An 18,685-nucleotide genomic window follows, 5' to 3' on the forward strand; every position below is an offset into this window, starting at 1 on the left:
GACCCGACTCGGATCCGCGCGAGTGACCCGTTTTAAATTCCGTTATATTCAAAATTTCCCGCCATGACTGTTCTGAAAGGTTGCAACTTTCAGGAACAGTCAATACCATTTGAAAGTTTGCAACCTTTCATTAATGGTCGTGTTAATTCTGAAAGGGTTGCAACCTTTCAGAATATATTCTTCTTGCCTATAAATACCATTCAGTCTTCAGAATATTACTAACGAATTTTCTGATCTTCCTTCTTCTTAAAATCACATTTTTTCTTCGTGTACTTTCCTGCTGTGGATTGATTCGCTGACAGTAGAGTTTTTGGTATCTATACTCTACTGATTAAAATCATTTTACCCTGGGAGGTTATATTCCAAATCAAACCTCGGATACTAGAGGGGAATAATTTCCTTAAGGGGACACTGTGAATTCAGTGGACTTGATTTTCTTCCTAAATTTTCAATAAGAGTATTCCAGATTCTGGTACGTTTTTACAGATTAAATTATTTTATTTCTGTTCATCTTATTTACTGGTTATAAAAATTCTCAGTTACTTCGTGTTTCTGAATGATTTATTAGAACCAGTAATTTCTGATTTTATAACACAGATTGGAAACAATAGATGCTTATTGGAAAATTCGAGAAAAGATTGGCATTGAATGGTACTTGTTAATTAGGAATGATATTTATGAGAATACTAGAGCCTGTGGCTGAAATTGAAACGCAGGTCGATTTTTATAGAAAAAAGCCTTTGGACCACACGTGGAAACCAACAAATTTTTTCCTTCACTGAGCACAAAGAAGAGGCTAGAGCATCACTGCTTTCCAAAATATATTTATCAAGATCAAATATGGCCAAAAGGAGCCTTTTCATATTGTCGGATAAATTATGCCCCATCTAGTGAATGCTTTCGATCGATTTCAATTTATGTCTCATATTTAATTAGACACAAAATTTAATTTTAAAAATTGAAATGGTCATTGTCTTCTTATAAAAAAAGAATTGATAGCCGTTTTTTGTCGTTGTTTAAGCATATTTGAAGAAATATACATGTTTATGACATGTCTGCTCTTACAATAAAAGTTCGACAAATTGCATGCTTTTCAAACAAGTTATATATGGTTCTAGTCTATAAAGAATTTGTGACAACACATCGAATATAAATAAAGTCTTACATTTTTATCGTTATTCATATGTAATTGTCATGATAATCCGATATGGTACGTGACTAATCCACGTTGAATATGGTAAGTACAAAGTCATATACGTTTGCCATATCATAATATGCATTACACAAATAATCCAGTATAATTCTTATACAATTAAACAAGGCAATATTAAGATGAAATCATGTCGTACGTGCAAATTGCGTTAGACATGCAAGGTGTCTGGAGGTGTGCAATGAATTCCACCAGTAAGTAAGTAGCTTCTAGTCTTCTCATTTGTCCTTATCCAAGTTTTATTTATATCGATCGATCGTCTTTTATCCACGGTCATAAACATAAATTAATAATGTGTTATTTACGTCTCTAATCTAGAACAGTGTTCTCTCCTACTTGCCGTTCTTTATGAATTTTCCAGAAGCCCAAGTTGCAACTTTATTAAATACAACTTGCAATGGCTCTATATGGTAAATAGTTGGAACGCCGTTGCCCAATTTGCAATAAGTGGGTCCTAACCTTTTTGGTGTAGGTCCCACTTGCCCACACAATTATAAAAAACAAACGGTTCTCATCCTTAAAACAGTTTTAATTAATAATAATAGTAATATGCAAAAAGGGCGAGAGATCAAAGAAGCTTCTGGATACAATAACTCACAAATATCTCGTACCGTCACTGAATCTAAGCCGTTCATCCCTTAATTAATCCTTAATCTAAGGGACTTCCTTAGTTGGGAGGAAAGCCCAGCCAATGTATTAATGGAAGGCCCGTTTCTGGAGACTTCTTTTGAGGGAGAGTTGTTCATCTCTCTACTCTCTCTCTCTAGAGTTTTCAATTCTTTGAACAAAGAAAAAAAAAATCTAATCACTTTTTGTATTAAAGTTTGCTGGAGATTTGTATTTAATTTGTCGACAAGACAGGAAATATTCTGGGGTTAAGTTTTTGTTGATCGGTTTTTGGTGGTATTGAAGTTATGGAAGACAAAAGCAATGATTATTATGCAGTTTTGGGGTTGAAGAAGGAATGCACTGACACAGAGCTTAGGAATGCTTATAAGAAGCTTGCACTGGTCAGAATTTGAAAAAATATTGAATCTTGATCATGAAACAGAGTCATTTTAGCTTAAATTTGTGTTTTTGTATCTATAGAAATGGCACCCAGATCGCTGTTCAGCATCGGGGAATTTGAAGTTTGTCGATGAAGCAAAGAAGCAATTTCAGGCAATTCAAGAAGCATATTCTGGTAATTATTTGGTGTTCTTTTTTAATAACATAATTGCGCCGTACATATTTAATGATTTGTTCATTGAAATGTTTTGTCCTGCTAAAGTAAAAATGAACTCTGTGAATTAGAAATGTATTAATACATTCAATTATTTGCAGTGTTATCGGATGCAAACAAAAAGTTTTTGTACGATGTAGGAGTTTATGACTCTGGTGATGATGACGACGAAAATGTAATAATCCTGTTCTTTTATGTATACTCTCATGTTGGAAGTTCTAAATCATGTCGCAAAATGTACGCTAATAATTAGGTGAAGTTTAATTTTATGATTTCATTGATACATAAGTAATGTTTTGTGTCATGAGAGTTGTTCCATTTGTTTTTACACACTTTGAGAGCGCCAATAATGGTGTTCATGTTGAATCTGAGAAATGGGCTCACATGAGAATACTTCCAAGTACTAGTGTTAAATCAAGTATGGATCCTGATCTTTGTCCAAAAGAATTGGTTTAACTTGTATGATATTGCTTGAACTGGTACGGATACCACAGTTTTTCCTAAAAAAGATAAGTTGTATATTGCATCAGACAAATTTTTTGTACTAATTTTGAAGTGGATTTTCTTGTGCAGGGCATGGGTGATTTCCTGAATGAAATGGCAGCTATGATGAGCCAAAATAAGTCCAATGTAAGTTCTCTTTTTTCTCTTTTTTTTATCTTCTTAAATTTACAATGGAAAGACCCCCCAAAAGGTGAAGGAATTTATGCTTCTATACTGGGTGCTAAGAGTGCCCATATATAAACACTTGGCCATGTTTTCGCAAATTTGTTTATATTCGGTGAATATAGATACTACGCTAGTACTTTATTTATAAAATAGAGGTCTCTAAGAGGTGGCATGGTGTTCAGATGGTGTTCTTTGAATTGACAGGAAAATCAGGGAGAAGAAACCTTTGAGGAATTGCAGGATATGTTTGATGAAATGTTCAACAGTGATAATGGAACGTTTTCTTCTTCTTCTTCTTCTTCTTGGAGTGGAACTCCTTCAATGTGCTCTACTACATCATCTACATCTTCAAGTGAGACTTTTTTAACCTTTTCCAACAAGAGAAGTTCAGGTGAAATGAAGTCGGGTAGTAGTGTAAGAGGCGATTCTTGCCAATTCCAAGGATTTTGTGTAGGGGTTGGTTCCCGTTTCCTTCTGCTAAAACACATTGATGTACTTATTTTATTGTCATTTGTGTTGCTACTAATTCAGTTAAAGTATTCGTTTGTTAATACTTGAAGGCAGGTGGAACGTCTGGAAAATGCAATGAAAGAGAACGGAGTTGGACGAAAAATTCCAAGAGTGGACGGAAGCATTAGGAGGAGGGATGCCAAAAGGCAAAAGGTTCAATCATAATTCAACAATTATTTTACCCAAAGGATAGGGAAAATGAAAAGAGCTGCAGCTGCTTAGTCCTGGTTTGATCCAAGTTTTTTTGTGGCTGTTGTTTGTTACTATTTTAGGGATCAGAGTTGTTGCCAAGGTACTTTTTCACAGAAATCAGGATCTTCTTGGTCTTGTGAACACAAATGTACTGTAATTCTAGCTGCCTAAGTGTGATTCAAAAGGATTTCACCAGACATAAATTATCTTACCATTTTTAGTATTTCATAACATGAATTCTTTAGCAATTATATTGTATTGCTATTGAATCAAATCATTTAAGCTCGAGCCTTACGATGAAAGGAGAACTATAGTATTATATTACTTCACTCAAGGCACAGGTGGAATAACAGTGATTAGTTATTTCAAGACAAAACAACGAAAATGATAAAAGGACTACTCCTAAATTGATTTCAATATAACTTGTCTTTGCACCATAAAGCCCATTGTTGGATACAATATATTTTTTCCCAAAATCGATTATATTATCATTCACTTGGAACTTTTTTTTTAAAAAAAAAAAGAGAAAACGTCAATCATGGGTCTCAACTCTAACATACATATAGTAATACTTATGTACAGGTTTAATCTCCTTAGAAGTCTTTCTTCATCTTCTTTCTTTTCTTACTTATTATTATTATTATTATATAGTCATATCCCACTTTGAAAAGAATTTTTTAAAAAAGAAAATGTAAAAAGGCCACTAGTGGCCAAAAGGGCAACCCAAATCAACTTGTGTTTTGTTAGTTAAAGGTGAGACTTGAAAAGACAAAGGCAAATTTAATAGAAGTCCAAATTCAATTTGTCAAAAAGTTGAATGAACTTGATTCTGTGTCATGCGGGCCTTTATAATCAGCAACTTGTGCAAGCATATGCTGGTTATGGTGAAGCGATCTTAATAAAAAAAGATAGGTTTGAAATTTATGAATAAAGTTGGCTTGATAAAAAAAAGTAAGTCCTTTATCTTTTTCAATTCGTAAAACAAAATTAAGTTTTTTTATCTTTCAACTAGTAAAACAAAATTAATCAAGCGCTAAATCTAATGCTATCAATTAGGAAACCGCACACACAAAAAAAAAAGGTGCTTCTGCACAACTTGCACTCCTATAGATTATGAGGCTCTAATAATAGCATTAACTTTATTTGCTAAATCAACTTTATTTGTTCTTTTGTGCGCCTAATTACTTTTTTTCAACCGAAGGATTATTAGGTTGCGAGGCGTTTGATGTGAGTAGTATCAGATTAGATGGATGCTATTATGTAATCTAGCAAATGATGGATCCCACTCGTACAAATTATTTATTTTTAAATAACTAGTCCAAGTTGGTTTTGTTTAGAACTAATTTATGAGTCATTTATTTTATTTTATTTCATATTTTTGGTTGAAAAAAATAAATTATTGATTTGTTAGTTGACAACTTGTAAAATCGTGTAACATGTCGTATAGATTTATTTATCTAATGTGTGCTAATAGTAGTATTTTAATTTTTGGTGTTTGTAGGTTAATTAGACTTACCAAATTAATCAATGATTAAATACTGATATTTAATTATCTATTGATGTGATGAAAATTTCGATCATGACTTTATTTGTGAGTAGCACAAATTGATTAATTACATGAACCGAAAAAATAAAAGGAATATGTTAAAATGTTATGAAAATAACAAAGAGGGGATGTAGCTCAAATGGTAGAGCGCTCGCTTTGCATGCGAGAGGCACGGGGTTCGATCCCCCGCATCTCCAATGTTTTTTTTTTATTCTGCCTTTGTTGAAATGTTTGATGATTTACTTACTCGTAATTTTTTCCATAAATATAGAGTGGTTTATTCATGCTCTTGGCTACTCTACTAGGTTCTCATCAACCTCACTATCTGACAAATATCATATCAACTTCACCATGCTATATATACCTATATCCAAATTCACTTATCCAGTTTTGGCTAATTAAAATTATTCTTTATTTATTGAACTAGGTTCATGACTTCAATACACATTTTATTTCCTTTAACAAAATCAAAATCCGTGTAAAACATATATAAAACCTATGGTTGCTTTTATTCTATCGCAAGCCATTTTGTTAATTGCCTTTTCATATAAATACCTACGGCTGTATTACTTTACTCCTTAGGAATAAACAAAAAGCAACAACTAAAATGTACATCAATCAAGAAAAAGCTAGTATTGTAATTTGAAAATTGCACCATTAAGAAAAATTGTTCCTACCATTACTTTTTAACATTGCTATTTTTGCTAAAAGATTAAAAATGGTTGTTTCCCCAAGTTAGGCTTAATTAATAAGGTGGTGATGACATGCAATCCATTTAAAAAAAATTAATACTACTGTTAACTAGCTTTACATGTTTGGTATAGTAACTTATAAGTATCTAATAGTATGTTGCTATTCTGAAAAATTAAAGTTAAACTTTTTGGAGGTACAAAACATATTTTACATATTTAGTAGAATTTTTAGAGTAAATATCTTTAATATATTTACTTAAAAATAATCTAGATAGTCTAGAGTATTAGATATTTAAGGGAGATATTTGTAGAAAAGATTAGAATAGTCTAGATCCTTGGTATCTAGAAACATTCTTAAACAAGTATAAATACGTGTGACTTTAGTCATTTGTAAACAACCCAAGAACCTAAGAACAACTCAAATCAAATAATCTTCTTCCATAAACAAGTTCTTTTTTCTAACTTCATCTTCTTTAGTTGAATCTTATGATCTTAGTTAATGATCTTTGATTAGCAGAAGGTTCTCGATTATACTTTTTTCTGCTATTCTCTATATTATAATATTTGAAATGAATATTGTGTTTAGAGGCGAAATCAAAATTAAGAGTTTGAGGTTTTAAATTTCTTAAATAGCTGTTAATTAATTTTGTAGGGTTCACAAATTAATATATATATATATATAAATAACTAATTAATTTTGTTAATACAAATATAAAATCTACGGAAAAGCTACAAATCCATAAACCTTCACCTAACTTTGCCTCTGACTATGTTTGTTTTTCTTTATTTTTAATAATTTTATTTCTGCAGATAAATCACTTGAAATGAAATACTTATGTAATGAAAAAAGATTAGTATGAAACCAATATGTGAGATTGTGTGTAATGATTTTACTTAGTAGGTTCTAACTAAAATAATTCGTACACATTAAAAAAATTTGTTAATAAAATATCGTGTTTAATAAAAAAAATAACCGGGCTTTGCCTTGATGCAACTCCGAACGATAAACTAATATATGTATTTTTTTTAAAAAAAATTATAAATAAAATTAAAGAGCGTTTGAAAGATCATTTCAGTTGACATAAAAAACAATTTCCTCGACATATTAATAATTAATAGTAAGTAACTGTTTAGCATAAGTGATTAGTATTATGCCGTGTACAGCTAAGCACGAATACATGAATTACTTGTGTGATGAGTAAATCAGCCAAATGATACGCGCTTTAATTGGTGGAATTTCTGCATTCATATTGCTTAATGTTAGGCAACTAATTAACTAAACTACACACTACTTTATACTTTGCAATATGAGTTGCGAATCAAATGAGTTAAACCATTAATCATACCCTTTTCCTTTCGGTTTGAAAAATGAATGATCTACTTTTTAAAAATTTTTATTTAAAGAAGAATTATTATTTTTCAAATATTTTAATTTTAATTTTTTCAAATGGTATATTTAGGACGATAAAATCAAATGATATATTTGATATAATTTTAATTTAAAATGATAATATTAAAAAGATATTTATTTTATTAACTACGATTTCAAATCAAACTTTAAAACTGAGAGACTAATTTAGTAAATTCTTCGAGTTTGAAATTGATATTGCTCCTAATTGAAAATGTCAAGACGAGTAAAAATCACTTTAACGTGATATTCATAATTGATATCCTAGTCATAAAATAAAGTCAAGTTTGATTTGTTTTGCATCACATTCTGCAACTATGCTGGCATAACCAAGTCACTTTCAATTTTTACTTTTACAAAAAAAGAGTTACTACTCTCCTGAAAGAATAATCACTAAAATATTAAACATGGAGAGAGCTCCAGTTGTAAATTTTTTGTCCACCAATTCACTACGCGTAAATCGCAAATCGTAATCCATACTTCACGATAGAAAAAACTTACTCCCTTTTTCTAACCAAATTTTGAGATTTTAAATTTGAATATTAAGTCTTTTATATAATAATACTCATATTACATCAAAAATAAATTTTGGTTGACTTGGAAATTGTGCCACCTAAATTAGAGACGGAGAGATTAAAAAGGATGAAGAAGAAACTCCAGTTAAGTTTGACCTCCTCTTTTTTTTTTTTCAGACAAATTACTATATTTTCTCTCTTTTTCTGTTTAGAAAAAAAGACTAAAAGTCTAGGCAAAAAGTGTAAGAAAAATGAAAAAGATGATTTGACTGGCGTAAATATATTACAGTATTGTTTTTGTTATGATTGGATAAAATAGTTTTGTGCGGCGTCACACACAATCCTCGAATTGCATAAACCATAGCGCAGTAAAACTCAAGTTTTTGTCTTCATCTGCTCATCTGTTTCTGCTGATTGCCGTGAAAAGGTGAACTCATGGCGGCTCTATTATCTACTTAACTTAGCGATATTTATTGAGATGTATTTTTGTTGGCGAAGAATTAAATATCGATTTTTATTCATGATTCAATTTCAGAAGTGACAAAGATGGGGTTTTTAATTCATTGCGGCTTTTATGGATTCCGCGTCGGAGTGATTTGACGACAGTTGGGTTTTTCTTTTTATTTTTATGGAGGATAGCGTCTTCTTCTTCCTGTGTCTGCGCTCTATAAAAAAAGGTTTGCTTATCTGAAATCTTTCTTGTTTAGTTGGCATAAATTCCTTATTTTGATTGTTTTCGATTTCAATTGTTAATTTTTTTGGGTGCATACTCATTTTTAGGCTTAGGACTTCTGTTGAATTGATCAACGTGTGAACTGGTGATTTGTGTCTTCGTTCCGAGAATTCCGATCTGCGGAAGTATTTGGAGTTGCAGCCTGTTATTGAGGCATTAAGTTTTTTTCTGTTCTGTGGTCAACTTGTTAAGGGTTTTATACTGTTGTTTGGATCAGAGACATTTTCTTTAGGGAAATTTTGGTACAAGGAATTGGATATGAGGGTCGTAACTGATTGAGATTATAGCAATGAGAGGCACAGAAGGTCTCATTTGTTGATGGATAGGAAATCCCTTGATCTTTTAGGGTTGCTGAAATCGTGGATCCCTCAGCGGGATTCTTCTGCTGACGTGTCGAGGGATTTTTGGATGCCCGACGAGAGCTGTAGGGTATGTTATGAGTGTGATTCTTTGTTCACATTGTTTAACCGGAGGCATCATTGTCGACTCTGTGGACGTGTTTTCTGTGCCAAGTGCACATCTAACTCTATTCCTGTACCACCTCGCGAACCAAGGTTACTACAAGAGGAGTGTGAAAAAGTCAGGGTCTGTCATTATTGTTACAAGCAATGGAAGCAAGGCTTTAATCTTGCTATTCAGGTTTCTAACTTGGATTCCAATACTTTCCTTTCTGCGGCTAGTTTTATCAGCGTAAAATCTAGTGGAACTGGTGACAGTAGTAGCAGTTCCATTACTTTAGTGCCACAGTCTCCTGTACTTAGTTCATGCAAATCAGCAGTAATGGAATCTTCTTTGGTCAGACAAAATAATGTTGCTACAGCAAAAGGGAGCACTGATCCTGCTGATATAGGGATCAGGGATCCATTGACAAATCAATTTTCATTTTGCACAACTAGGTACTTTTCTTCGCATCTTTACTGATTTTTCACCTTGGGAAGTTGCAACATCTGCCATTTCTTTGTTCTCAAATGTTAATAGGTAGATACTTGTAATGGTTTAGGCATATTTAAAATTAAATAGTGAATGAGGTAGACTGGCCTTACTTGAGTTATTTGTGATCACCCTCAGGCTTTGCCCTCTCTATCAGATTTGATTCTACAATTTTTCTGTATGCCAAAATTGGCATTAGTTAAACCCATGTTTCAAACATTTTCCCTTTTCAAGTACTATTGAAAAAGAAAATTAGAAATATCATGTGGTTTGGCTGGAATTTCTTTAACAATGAATATCAGAAGCAATATTATAAAGGCCCTGCTGATATTTGCTGCCTGGTCAAGGCCTTTATGGTGGCACATATGTTGTCATGCAAGACTTGGTTTTCCTAAGACCAGCTATGTCCAAGCAGTGACTAATCAGAGGAAACCTGATGCTATTCTTACCAGCAACTTGCAAGAAAATCAACCAGCGATAGTACGTGACCAATCTCCTTTGACCCTAATAGATAATAAGCTGAATAGAGAAAGGAGAAATAATCTGTTTTCCTTTCCAGAGTTATTTCTTTCGTTCCTCAATGAGCTCATGAGTCCAGAGATGAAAATAGGAAATCTAGCTCCACTTTTGTACTGATTTGATGAAAGTTGGATTTTATTGAGAATAATGTTTTTTCCTCGTAACTTTGGTAAACTCACTTTCAACTTCCCATTCCTATTTGAGATTGTTTTAATTTTTAAAGATTGATTTGCTCTATTTTACTGCCCTTCTTGCTACTTGTGTTCGACATGTATTCACTTCAGTTAACTGTTTCTTGTTATTTTCTGGAATCAGGAGTTATGATGAAGATGATGAGTATGGTGTTTACCAGTTAGATTCCCAAGGAAAACATTATTCTCAGACTAATGGATACTTTAGCTACGATGACGATGGTAAGGACTATGGATCAAATAAAGTTCATCCTAATGGGGAAGCTACTGATGAAAAAAGTGTGAGCAGCTTGTCCTCGCAGAATAATTTAGATCCCCAAGCTTCTGAAGAAGTGCAGCAGATTGTAAAACAGGATATTGGTGATGAATGTGAAGCTTCATCATCCCTATATGCTGCGCAAGATGCTAATCTGGAACCTGTGGATTTTGAAAACAGTGGAATTCTGTGGCTCCCACCTGAACCAGAAGACGAAGAAGATGAACGGGATGGAATGCTGTTTGATGATGATGATGATGATGATGGAGATGCTGCAGGAGAATGGGGATATTTACATGCGTCAAGCAGTTTTGGAAGTGGTGAGTATAGAGGTAGGGACAGGTCAAATGAAGAGCAAAAGAACGTAGTCAAGAATGTTGTTGATGGCCACTTCAGGGCTTTAGTGTCTCAGCTTATGCAGGTTGAAAAACTTGTCATTGGTGAGGAAGAAGACAAAGAGAGTTGGTTGGAGATAGTTACATCCCTATCGTGGGAAGCTGCAACACTTTTGAAACCAGACACTAGCAAAGGTGGGGGAATGGACCCTGGGGGATATGTAAAGGTGAAGTGTATTGCATCTGGACATCGTAGTGACAGGTGAACAAAATAAAGCTTTTCATTTTGGTGCACTTTATTGCTCAGCTCTTTGTTCGAATGTTGCCTCTCATATTTCATGGAGTTAGGATTAGTGGCTAGACAACTTCTGAAATTGGAGAATTGGAGCATTTATTGTGGTTCATGTATCTGCATGCACAATATCTCACTGTCTGTCTGTCTCCCCCCTCCCTCCCTCCCTCTTTGCATGTGAGTCATTTGTGTCTGCTGAGATAGCTTGTGTTCCCCCCTTAAAACTTTCAATTCTTTGCGCTCGAGTAATATTTGGTGAAGTTGTAGCATTTCGATGAGTAAAGAGGTGTTTAGAGTCGGGGTTGCTTTTCCCTATGATTAACTTGTCTTATTGTGCTAGCTATAAATAGGGTGTGGCATAATTGGGCAGCTTTTATTTCTTGTGATTATGTTCTTGCTTCTTCTTCCTGTGTTTTTATCTGCACTTCTTCAGCTCCTTTTGTTATTGTGTACATTTTTAGTCATATCTTCTCTCATTTGAACTCGTACCATTAAATAGTGCTGTGGTGAAAGGAGTTGTCTGCAAGAAAAATGTAGCTCATCGGCGAATGACATCAAAAGTTGAGAAAGCCCGCATAGTAATCCTTGAAGGTGCTCTCGAGTACCAGCGCGTCTCTAACCACTTATCAAGTTTCGCTACATTGTTGCAGCAGGTTTTGATTATTTTACCTTTTCTTCAAAGACTTTTAACTGATAATGTTGTGCTCTTGTGCTTAAAAATATTTTTTGCTATTCAGGAAATGGATCATCTGAAGATGGCTGTTGCCAGAATTGATGCACACAATCCGGATGTCCTTCTGGTGGAAAAATCTGTTTCTCGCTATGCACAGGAGTACCTCTTGGAAAAAGATATATCACTTGTCTTAAACATCAAAAAACCAGTCTTGGAGCGTATAGCTCGCTGCACTGGTGGTCAAATAGTTCATTCAGTAGATCATCTCTCATCTCAAAAGATGGGATACTGTGACATGTTTCATGTTGAGAAGTTTCTGGAAGAACATGATACAGCTGGAGAGATTGGAAAGAAGCTGGTAAAAACACTGATGTACTTTGAAGGCTGTCCAAAGCCACTGGGGTGCACCGTAAGTTTATTATAATTACAAGAAGAATAAGATGTAGATTATCTATTGATTAGATATGATCTAAATAGTTATCTGATACCTACTTTTGAAAAAGACCAAGTTCTTTTAACAAAAGTCTTCGAAGTATTCCTTGGATATTGAAATATTTAATTGGCTCTCTTTGCATGGGTTGTCTCAGATATTACTCCGTGGTGCAAATAGGGATGAATTGAAGAAAGTGAAGCGCGTGGTTCAATATTCTATTTTCGCGGCTTATCATTTGGCTTTAGAAACATCCTTTCTTGCTGATGAAGGAGCTTCTCTTCCTGAACTTCCTTTGGATTCTCCGATAACTGTGGCACTTCCAGATAAGCCATCAACAATTGACAGATCCATCTCAACTATACCTGGTTTTATGATTCCTGCCGATGAAAGAACTCTAGGGCCGCTATCTGGCAGTGAGCCACAAAGGTCAATGAGTGCTCCACCAACTGACTTGGTCAAGGCTGTCAGCAAATGTGCACAGAAAATGGGTGTGTTAGAGTCTCCTGGATTGTGTGCTACTAAAGACAACTTGTCTTCCTTCTGCAAGCCCTCTCTTGATCATGAATCTGAGACAGGTATCATGGATATGATGAAGTGCTCTGAGGTAAAAGCATCAGTAGCCAACGATGTCCAAGATGCCCATGGAAACAAGTTCCTTTCTACTAGTTTTGGTCCTTCACAGGAGGTTGATCAAGACATGTTGTCACAGAGTGTTCAAAATGATTGCAATACTATGGATGTGAACCAAGGTGGGGAAGACGCCCCTGATGAATTGACTTCTTTGAAGAAAGAGTTCTCTCCATCTCCATCCGACAATCAAAGCATTTTGGTTTCCTTGTCGTCTCGATGTGTTTGGAAGGGAACTGTCTGTGATAAGTCTCGTCTCTTTCGGATTAAATACTATGGTAACGTAGATAAGCCATTGGGTCGTTTTCTACGAGACCAATTGTTTGATCAAGTAATCTCCCTCCCTTTCTTTATGCTCGAAACAATTCCAATATGCTCAAGGTGACTGAAAGGATCTTCACTTTTTTTTTCTTCGATTTGTGTCTCAGAGTTACAGGTGTCATTCATGTGAGATGCCTTCAGAAGCTCATGTTCAGTGTTATACACACCGACAGGGTACTCTAACTATTTCTGTTAAGAAGCTGCTGGAAGTTCTTTTGCCAGGTGAAAAAGAAGGAAAAATATGGATGTGGCGCAGATGCCTTAAATGTCCACGCGATAATAAGGGCTTTCCTCCAGCAACTCGGAGAGTAGTAATGTCTGATGCTGCTTGGGGCTTGTCCTTAGGGAAGTTTCTAGAACTTAGCTTTTCAAACCATGCAGCTGCAAGTAGGGTGGCAAACTGTGGTCATTCATTACATAGAGATTGTCTTCGATTTTACGGGTATGATCTTACTCTCTTGGTAGTATGAAATGCTTTCTCCTTATTGGTCGCACACAATATTTAATGTTGGCATGATTCTAGAGTTAATGGTCAAAAAGACTAAGCTATGATGATAATATATCTTACTGGAAAATATTGAAACGTTGAGTATATTTTGCAATACTCATTTTGTAACTTTTGCAGCTTCGGTAAGATGGTTGCTTGCTTTCGCTATGCATCCATTGATGTTCACTCAGTATACCTTCCTCCCTCAAAACTGGATTTCAACTATGAGAATCAGGAATGGATACAACATGAAGTGAATGAGGTAAAAAGAATGTGATTGGATTTTGAGTTGCTGGCATCTGATATCCCCCTTTACTGATTTGCTGTTTTAATATAAGCAGGTCATTTTCCGAGCTGAACTTTTGTTCGCTGAGGTTCTTAATGCAATTCGGCTTTTGGTAGAGAAGAGATCTGGGAGACAACTTTACAGCAGCATTAATGTACCTGAAGCAAGACGTCAGATTTCTGATTTGGAAGGGATGTTGCAGAAGGAGAAACAAGAATTTGAGGTATGAGTCAACGAATTGGACTTGTGAGTAGGGTTCAGTGATCATTAATTGACCATTGTTTAACCTACATGGTACTGTAGACATTATTAACTACTCTCTCCCTAGCACTACTTCTCTGTGCTTGTTGGATATTGACTACTGGTAATTACACTTGAGTGCTCCTCTTGTTTTTTCTTGAGTGACCAGTTAGCTCTCTGACAAATAGGTCTATATATAATTCCCTATGTCAGTTTGATTGCGGGTTTATAACCTTGTCATGCTTGTGGAATACAAACTATGGTGAAATTATCTTCTCTGCTGTCTGTGTTGCAATCTGTCTACCGACACTGTCTGATGCATTAGATTTTGTATTTTGGTTGTTTTCATTGTTAACGATTTGCATTGTTGAGCTTAACTTGTGTGTCCTGATCTAATAGGATATTTCTAATTCGGTATTGATATTAGCAGGAATCTCTCCAGAGAATTCTGATGGAGGAAGTTAAAAAGGGGCAGTCTGTTGATATTTTGGAGATCAATCGATTGAGAAGACAGCTCCTTTTTCAATCTTATGTTTGGGACCACCGTCTAGTATATGCAGCCAGTATGGATGACAAGAGTCATTGGTTTAGTGGAGATGTCACCTCTTTGGAACCTGAGAAACCGTTGGTTTGTGATGATAAGTCCACTGACCTGGATAATTGTGCTGATCCCAGCAACTGTCCTAATAGCTCTGAATCTGTTCCTGCAATTTTAAAGGCTGGTGAAAATGGGGATGAAGGAAGAAGTGTTGGCCAAAACAGTCACATGGATGCTGTTCATCAAGAATCTGCAGTTGATTTTGATGCTGATTGTGCAATCGAAAAACCACCTGGTCTTCCTGTTGCAACAAAAAGTTTCTGCGGATCACATCCCGAAGAATCCATATTACAGCGGCGAAGAGCACTATCCGCTGGGCAGTTCCCAAACATGGAGAGTTTGTCAGATACTCTAGAGGCAGCTTGGACTGGTGAAACAACTTCCGGTGTTGTAGTGATAGAGGGTGATACCTGTAAATCTTCTGAACCACTTCTGGTGAATACACTTACAACTGGAATGGCTGAAAAAGTGTATACTGAAGACCATGGGACTATGCTGTCTCAATCTCCTTCTCTTTTAGCCTCTAAAGGCTCTGAAAATATGGAAGACGCTGGGAGCTGGTTAGGTGTTTCTTTTATTAGCTTCTACAGGACGCTGAACAAAAACTTTTTACCAAGTGCTCAGAAACTGGATCCACTTGGGGGATATAATCCAGTATACATTTCATCATTTCGGGAGTCAGATGCCCAAAGTGGAGCAAGATTGCTCCTACCTGTTGGGGTTAATGATACTGTTATACCAGTGTATGATGATGAGCCCACGAGTATTATATCTTATGCTCTAGCCTCTCATGATTATCATGCTCAACTATCCAGTGAGCTCGAGAAATCTAAGGATGCTTCTTTGGACTCTAACTTTTCGTTCCACTCACTGGATTCCAGTAATCTGCACTCCCCTCAATTAGCTGATGAAATGGTTTTAGAATCCTACAGAAGTCTTGGATCTATGGATGAGAGTCTCTTGTCCTTGCCCATTTCTCGCAGCTCTTTTGATTTGGATCCACTCTCATACACAAAGACACTGCATGCCAGAGTTTCTTTTGGAGATGATGGATCGCTGGGGAAAGTGAAATACTCAGTGACTTGTTATTATGCAAAGCGCTTTGAAGCCTTGAGGCGGATATGTTGTCCTTCAGAGATGGATTTCATAAGATCTCTTAGCCGCTGTAAGAAGTGGGGGGCCCAAGGAGGCAAGAGCAACGTTTTCTTTGCTAAAACCTTGGATGATCGATTCATTATCAAGCAAGTGACAAAGACAGAGCTGGAATCCTTTATGAAATTTGCTCCTGAATATTTCAAATATCTTTCTGAATCAATAATCACAGGGAGTCCAACTTGTTTGGCAAAAATTCTGGGGATCTATCAGGTATTTGTGATAAGTTGACTACTTCAGCTTCTCAAATTGCTGATTTAGAATTACAAAGCTCTCTGTGATTAGACTCGCAGCACACATAGTGATCTGATTGCTGTGAATTATGAGGCAGATATTAGTTATGCTCCGGGGAGACATGATTGATATGATGGATTCTTGATAAATGGGTTGTGAGATTAGTATTTACCTTCTTATGGCATGATCTTCTAGGTGAATGAACCACAAAGCATGGGATGCATATTTCTTGCTGCAGTATTTGGAAGTAGTTACCGATATAATCGGTTCATTATTTCCTTTCTGTGTATTCTGGCTAGGCATAGGCTCATAGCAATAACATATTGTATAGTTATATTATTATCAGTTCGTATAGAGTTTTTATTTCTAATGGTTTCTGTGAAGGTGTCAACAAAGCAGCTTAAAGGAGGAAAGGAATCTAAAATGGATGTGTTAGTTATGGAAAACCTTCTCTTTGGGAGGAAACTGGCAAGGCTTTATGATCTGAAAGGTTCTGCAAGGTCTCGTTACAATCCTGATTCCAGTGGAAGCAACAAAGTCTTGCTGGATCAGAACTTGATTGAATCAATGCCAACTTCACCTATTTTTGTTGGAAACAAAGCAAAAAGACTTTTGGAGCGAGCTGTATGGAATGATACTGCTTTTCTTGCTGTAAGTTTTTGTGCTTACATTTAATGAATTTAATGTCGACTACTTGCACCTATTGTGGTTGGATCATGTATTTCTCGTCTTTGATGGTCCATCAAAGCTTGGTAAGTTGGGATTGCTGTAGATTGAAGCATTTTCAACCTGTAAGATTTCTCATATCTATTCAGAACAAGTTAGTTTGTGTTTGGTACTAGGATTGCGCGTGCAAGAGGGAGGGAGAAAACACCTTTGTTAGTCATAAGGAGTTGAGCAATTGATGACGGTCCAGCAGAATCTAGGGTGTGTTTGAGACTCCACGGACCTCATCATTCCCTTCCCACAATTCCACACCCAAAACTAAATAAGTAAAATTGATTAGATTATGATGGGAATAGAGAGGAGATTTGGGTTCAATCCCTCCTACAAATTCTTCCGTTTTGCAAAAAGATTAAATTAGGGATGGTCACTTTAACCTTCACTTCTTCTCCAGTTAAGGATTCAGATGCTTGCCTTTCCCAAAGCCCTTCAACTTCGTCCTACCTAAACAACAGTTTTGGGTGCCAAGAATGGAAGGAAAGAGCTAGAATATTAAAATGTCCACTGTTCTTGTGTGCTTGCTAGTAGGAAAGGGGTGAGGAAGTGGTTAAATATTTTTTACTAGAAACAATATCCTCCATAGCAAATCAGTCCTTCGAAAAGATGCGGATCCTGGATGGAAGTGTCAAGTATCCTTTCATTTCAAATACCGACATACAAGAAAACTTGTTCCTTTCCTATTTTACTTTGCTTTTCTCAAGAAGAGTAACTTTTTTGACATCTAACTGAAGACCATTATGCTGTTGTATATGTGTTACATTTTCTCATAATCAGCATACAAGTGTATACTCACTTTCTAACAGATTCCTTCTGTGGTCAAGGTTAGTGAGGTTCTTGACTAACTGAGTAAATTATCCTTGCAGGCAGTTGATGTGATGGATTACTCACTGTTGGTTGGGGTTGATGAAGAGAAGAATGAGCTTGTTGTTGGGATTATTGACTTCATGAGACAGTATACGTGGGATAAGCACTTGGAGACTTGGGTCAAGGCCTCTGGGATCCTTGGTGGACCCAAAAATGCGTCGCCGACTATAATCTCACCTAAGCAGTACAAAAAGAGGTTCCGAAAGGCCATGACGACCTACTTCCTGATGGTCCCTGATCAGTGGTCACCAACATCTGTTGTTCCCAGTAAATCGCTGACTAATTTATGCGACGAGAACATGCAAGGTGGATGATCTGCCGCGTGATTTTGTTAATGCTGTTTGTCAGTATATTGAGCACACAAGTGGGTTTATACATCTCTCGTATTTTCGATTCCCATTCTTTTGGAACGCAGTTCCAGTTGCGTTCTCACTTGATTTCTTGTCAGAAAACTGTGAGGCTTGTATTTCGTTGAAAGTCTCTGCTGCTTAGAATTCAGGTGTCCCTCCGTGGATATAATGTTGTACATTTCTTTTGTTTCATTAATTTATTTTTCCTTCCTTTTGTTGGGTAGAATTCAATTACATATGAGTTCCAAAGGATCAATGCCAATTTTATAGAATGCATGATTTTGGAACAGGTGTTTTATTTTTTGTAATTGTAATATTTTATCTTAGGATTTCTTCCCGTTGGGTTGATCTCCATGTTCACAGAGCTAATGGAATTAAGTTTTCAGAGTGTGGAGTTGTGGTCCAAATGGTTGAAGTAGTAATTGTAGTGCATCTACCTATGTTATAGTACTTAAAGCTTGTAAATTTTAATTTTGA

The 18,685-nt window shown here is 35.7% G+C and overlaps 2 protein-coding genes and 1 non-coding gene across 6 annotated transcripts; all 3 read left to right on the plus strand.

Moving 5' to 3' along the window:
* The first annotated feature begins 1,758 nt into the window (after positions 1-1,758).
* On the plus strand, positions 1,759-4,105 carry LOC107015494 (chaperone protein DnaJ). Of its 2 annotated transcripts, none has more exons than XM_015215786.2 (6): positions 1,759-2,220; positions 2,300-2,393; positions 2,534-2,607; positions 3,006-3,062; positions 3,306-3,557; positions 3,666-4,105. In XM_015215786.2, the coding sequence occupies exons 1-6, from the start codon at positions 2,125-2,127 to the stop codon at positions 3,774-3,776; spliced, it is 684 nt and encodes a 227-aa protein (XP_015071272.1). In that variant the 5' UTR covers positions 1,759-2,124; the 3' UTR covers positions 3,777-4,105. The 2 variants fall into 2 exon arrangements, with proteins under 2 accessions (XP_015071272.1, XP_015071273.1); XM_015215787.2 differs by having other exon boundaries at positions 1,764-2,220; positions 3,662-4,105.
* A 1,368-nt stretch (positions 4,106-5,473) lies between these two features.
* TRNAA-UGC lies at positions 5,474-5,546 on the plus strand. Its single transcript has one exon. It is a non-coding gene; the product is annotated as a tRNA-Ala (tRNA).
* A 2,457-nt stretch (positions 5,547-8,003) lies between these two features.
* LOC107014323 (1-phosphatidylinositol-3-phosphate 5-kinase FAB1B-like) lies at positions 8,004-18,602 on the plus strand. 3 transcript variants are annotated; one of them, XM_027915693.1, is made up of 13 exons: positions 8,004-8,108; positions 8,500-8,641; positions 8,745-9,593; positions 10,462-11,190; positions 11,720-11,873; positions 11,958-12,302; positions 12,481-13,284; positions 13,382-13,716; positions 13,900-14,023; positions 14,103-14,270; positions 14,715-16,250; positions 16,656-16,922; positions 17,858-18,602. In XM_027915693.1, the coding sequence occupies exons 3-13, from the start codon at positions 9,016-9,018 to the stop codon at positions 18,170-18,172; spliced, it is 5,355 nt and encodes a 1,784-aa protein (XP_027771494.1). In that variant the 5' UTR covers positions 8,004-8,108; positions 8,500-8,641; positions 8,745-9,015; the 3' UTR covers positions 18,173-18,602. The 3 variants fall into 3 exon arrangements, with proteins under 3 accessions (XP_027771494.1, XP_015069665.1, XP_015069667.1); XM_015214179.2 differs by lacking the exon at positions 8,004-8,108 and adding an exon at positions 8,175-8,391; XM_015214181.2 differs by lacking the exon at positions 8,004-8,108 and adding an exon at positions 8,177-8,391 and having other exon boundaries at positions 14,718-16,250.
* The last annotated feature ends 83 nt before the right edge of the window (positions 18,603-18,685 follow it).

The sequence above is a fragment of the Solanum pennellii genome, chromosome 3 (genome assembly GCF_001406875.1).
Source record: "Solanum pennellii chromosome 3, SPENNV200".
NCBI lineage: Eukaryota > Viridiplantae > Streptophyta > Magnoliopsida > Solanales > Solanaceae > Solanum > Solanum pennellii.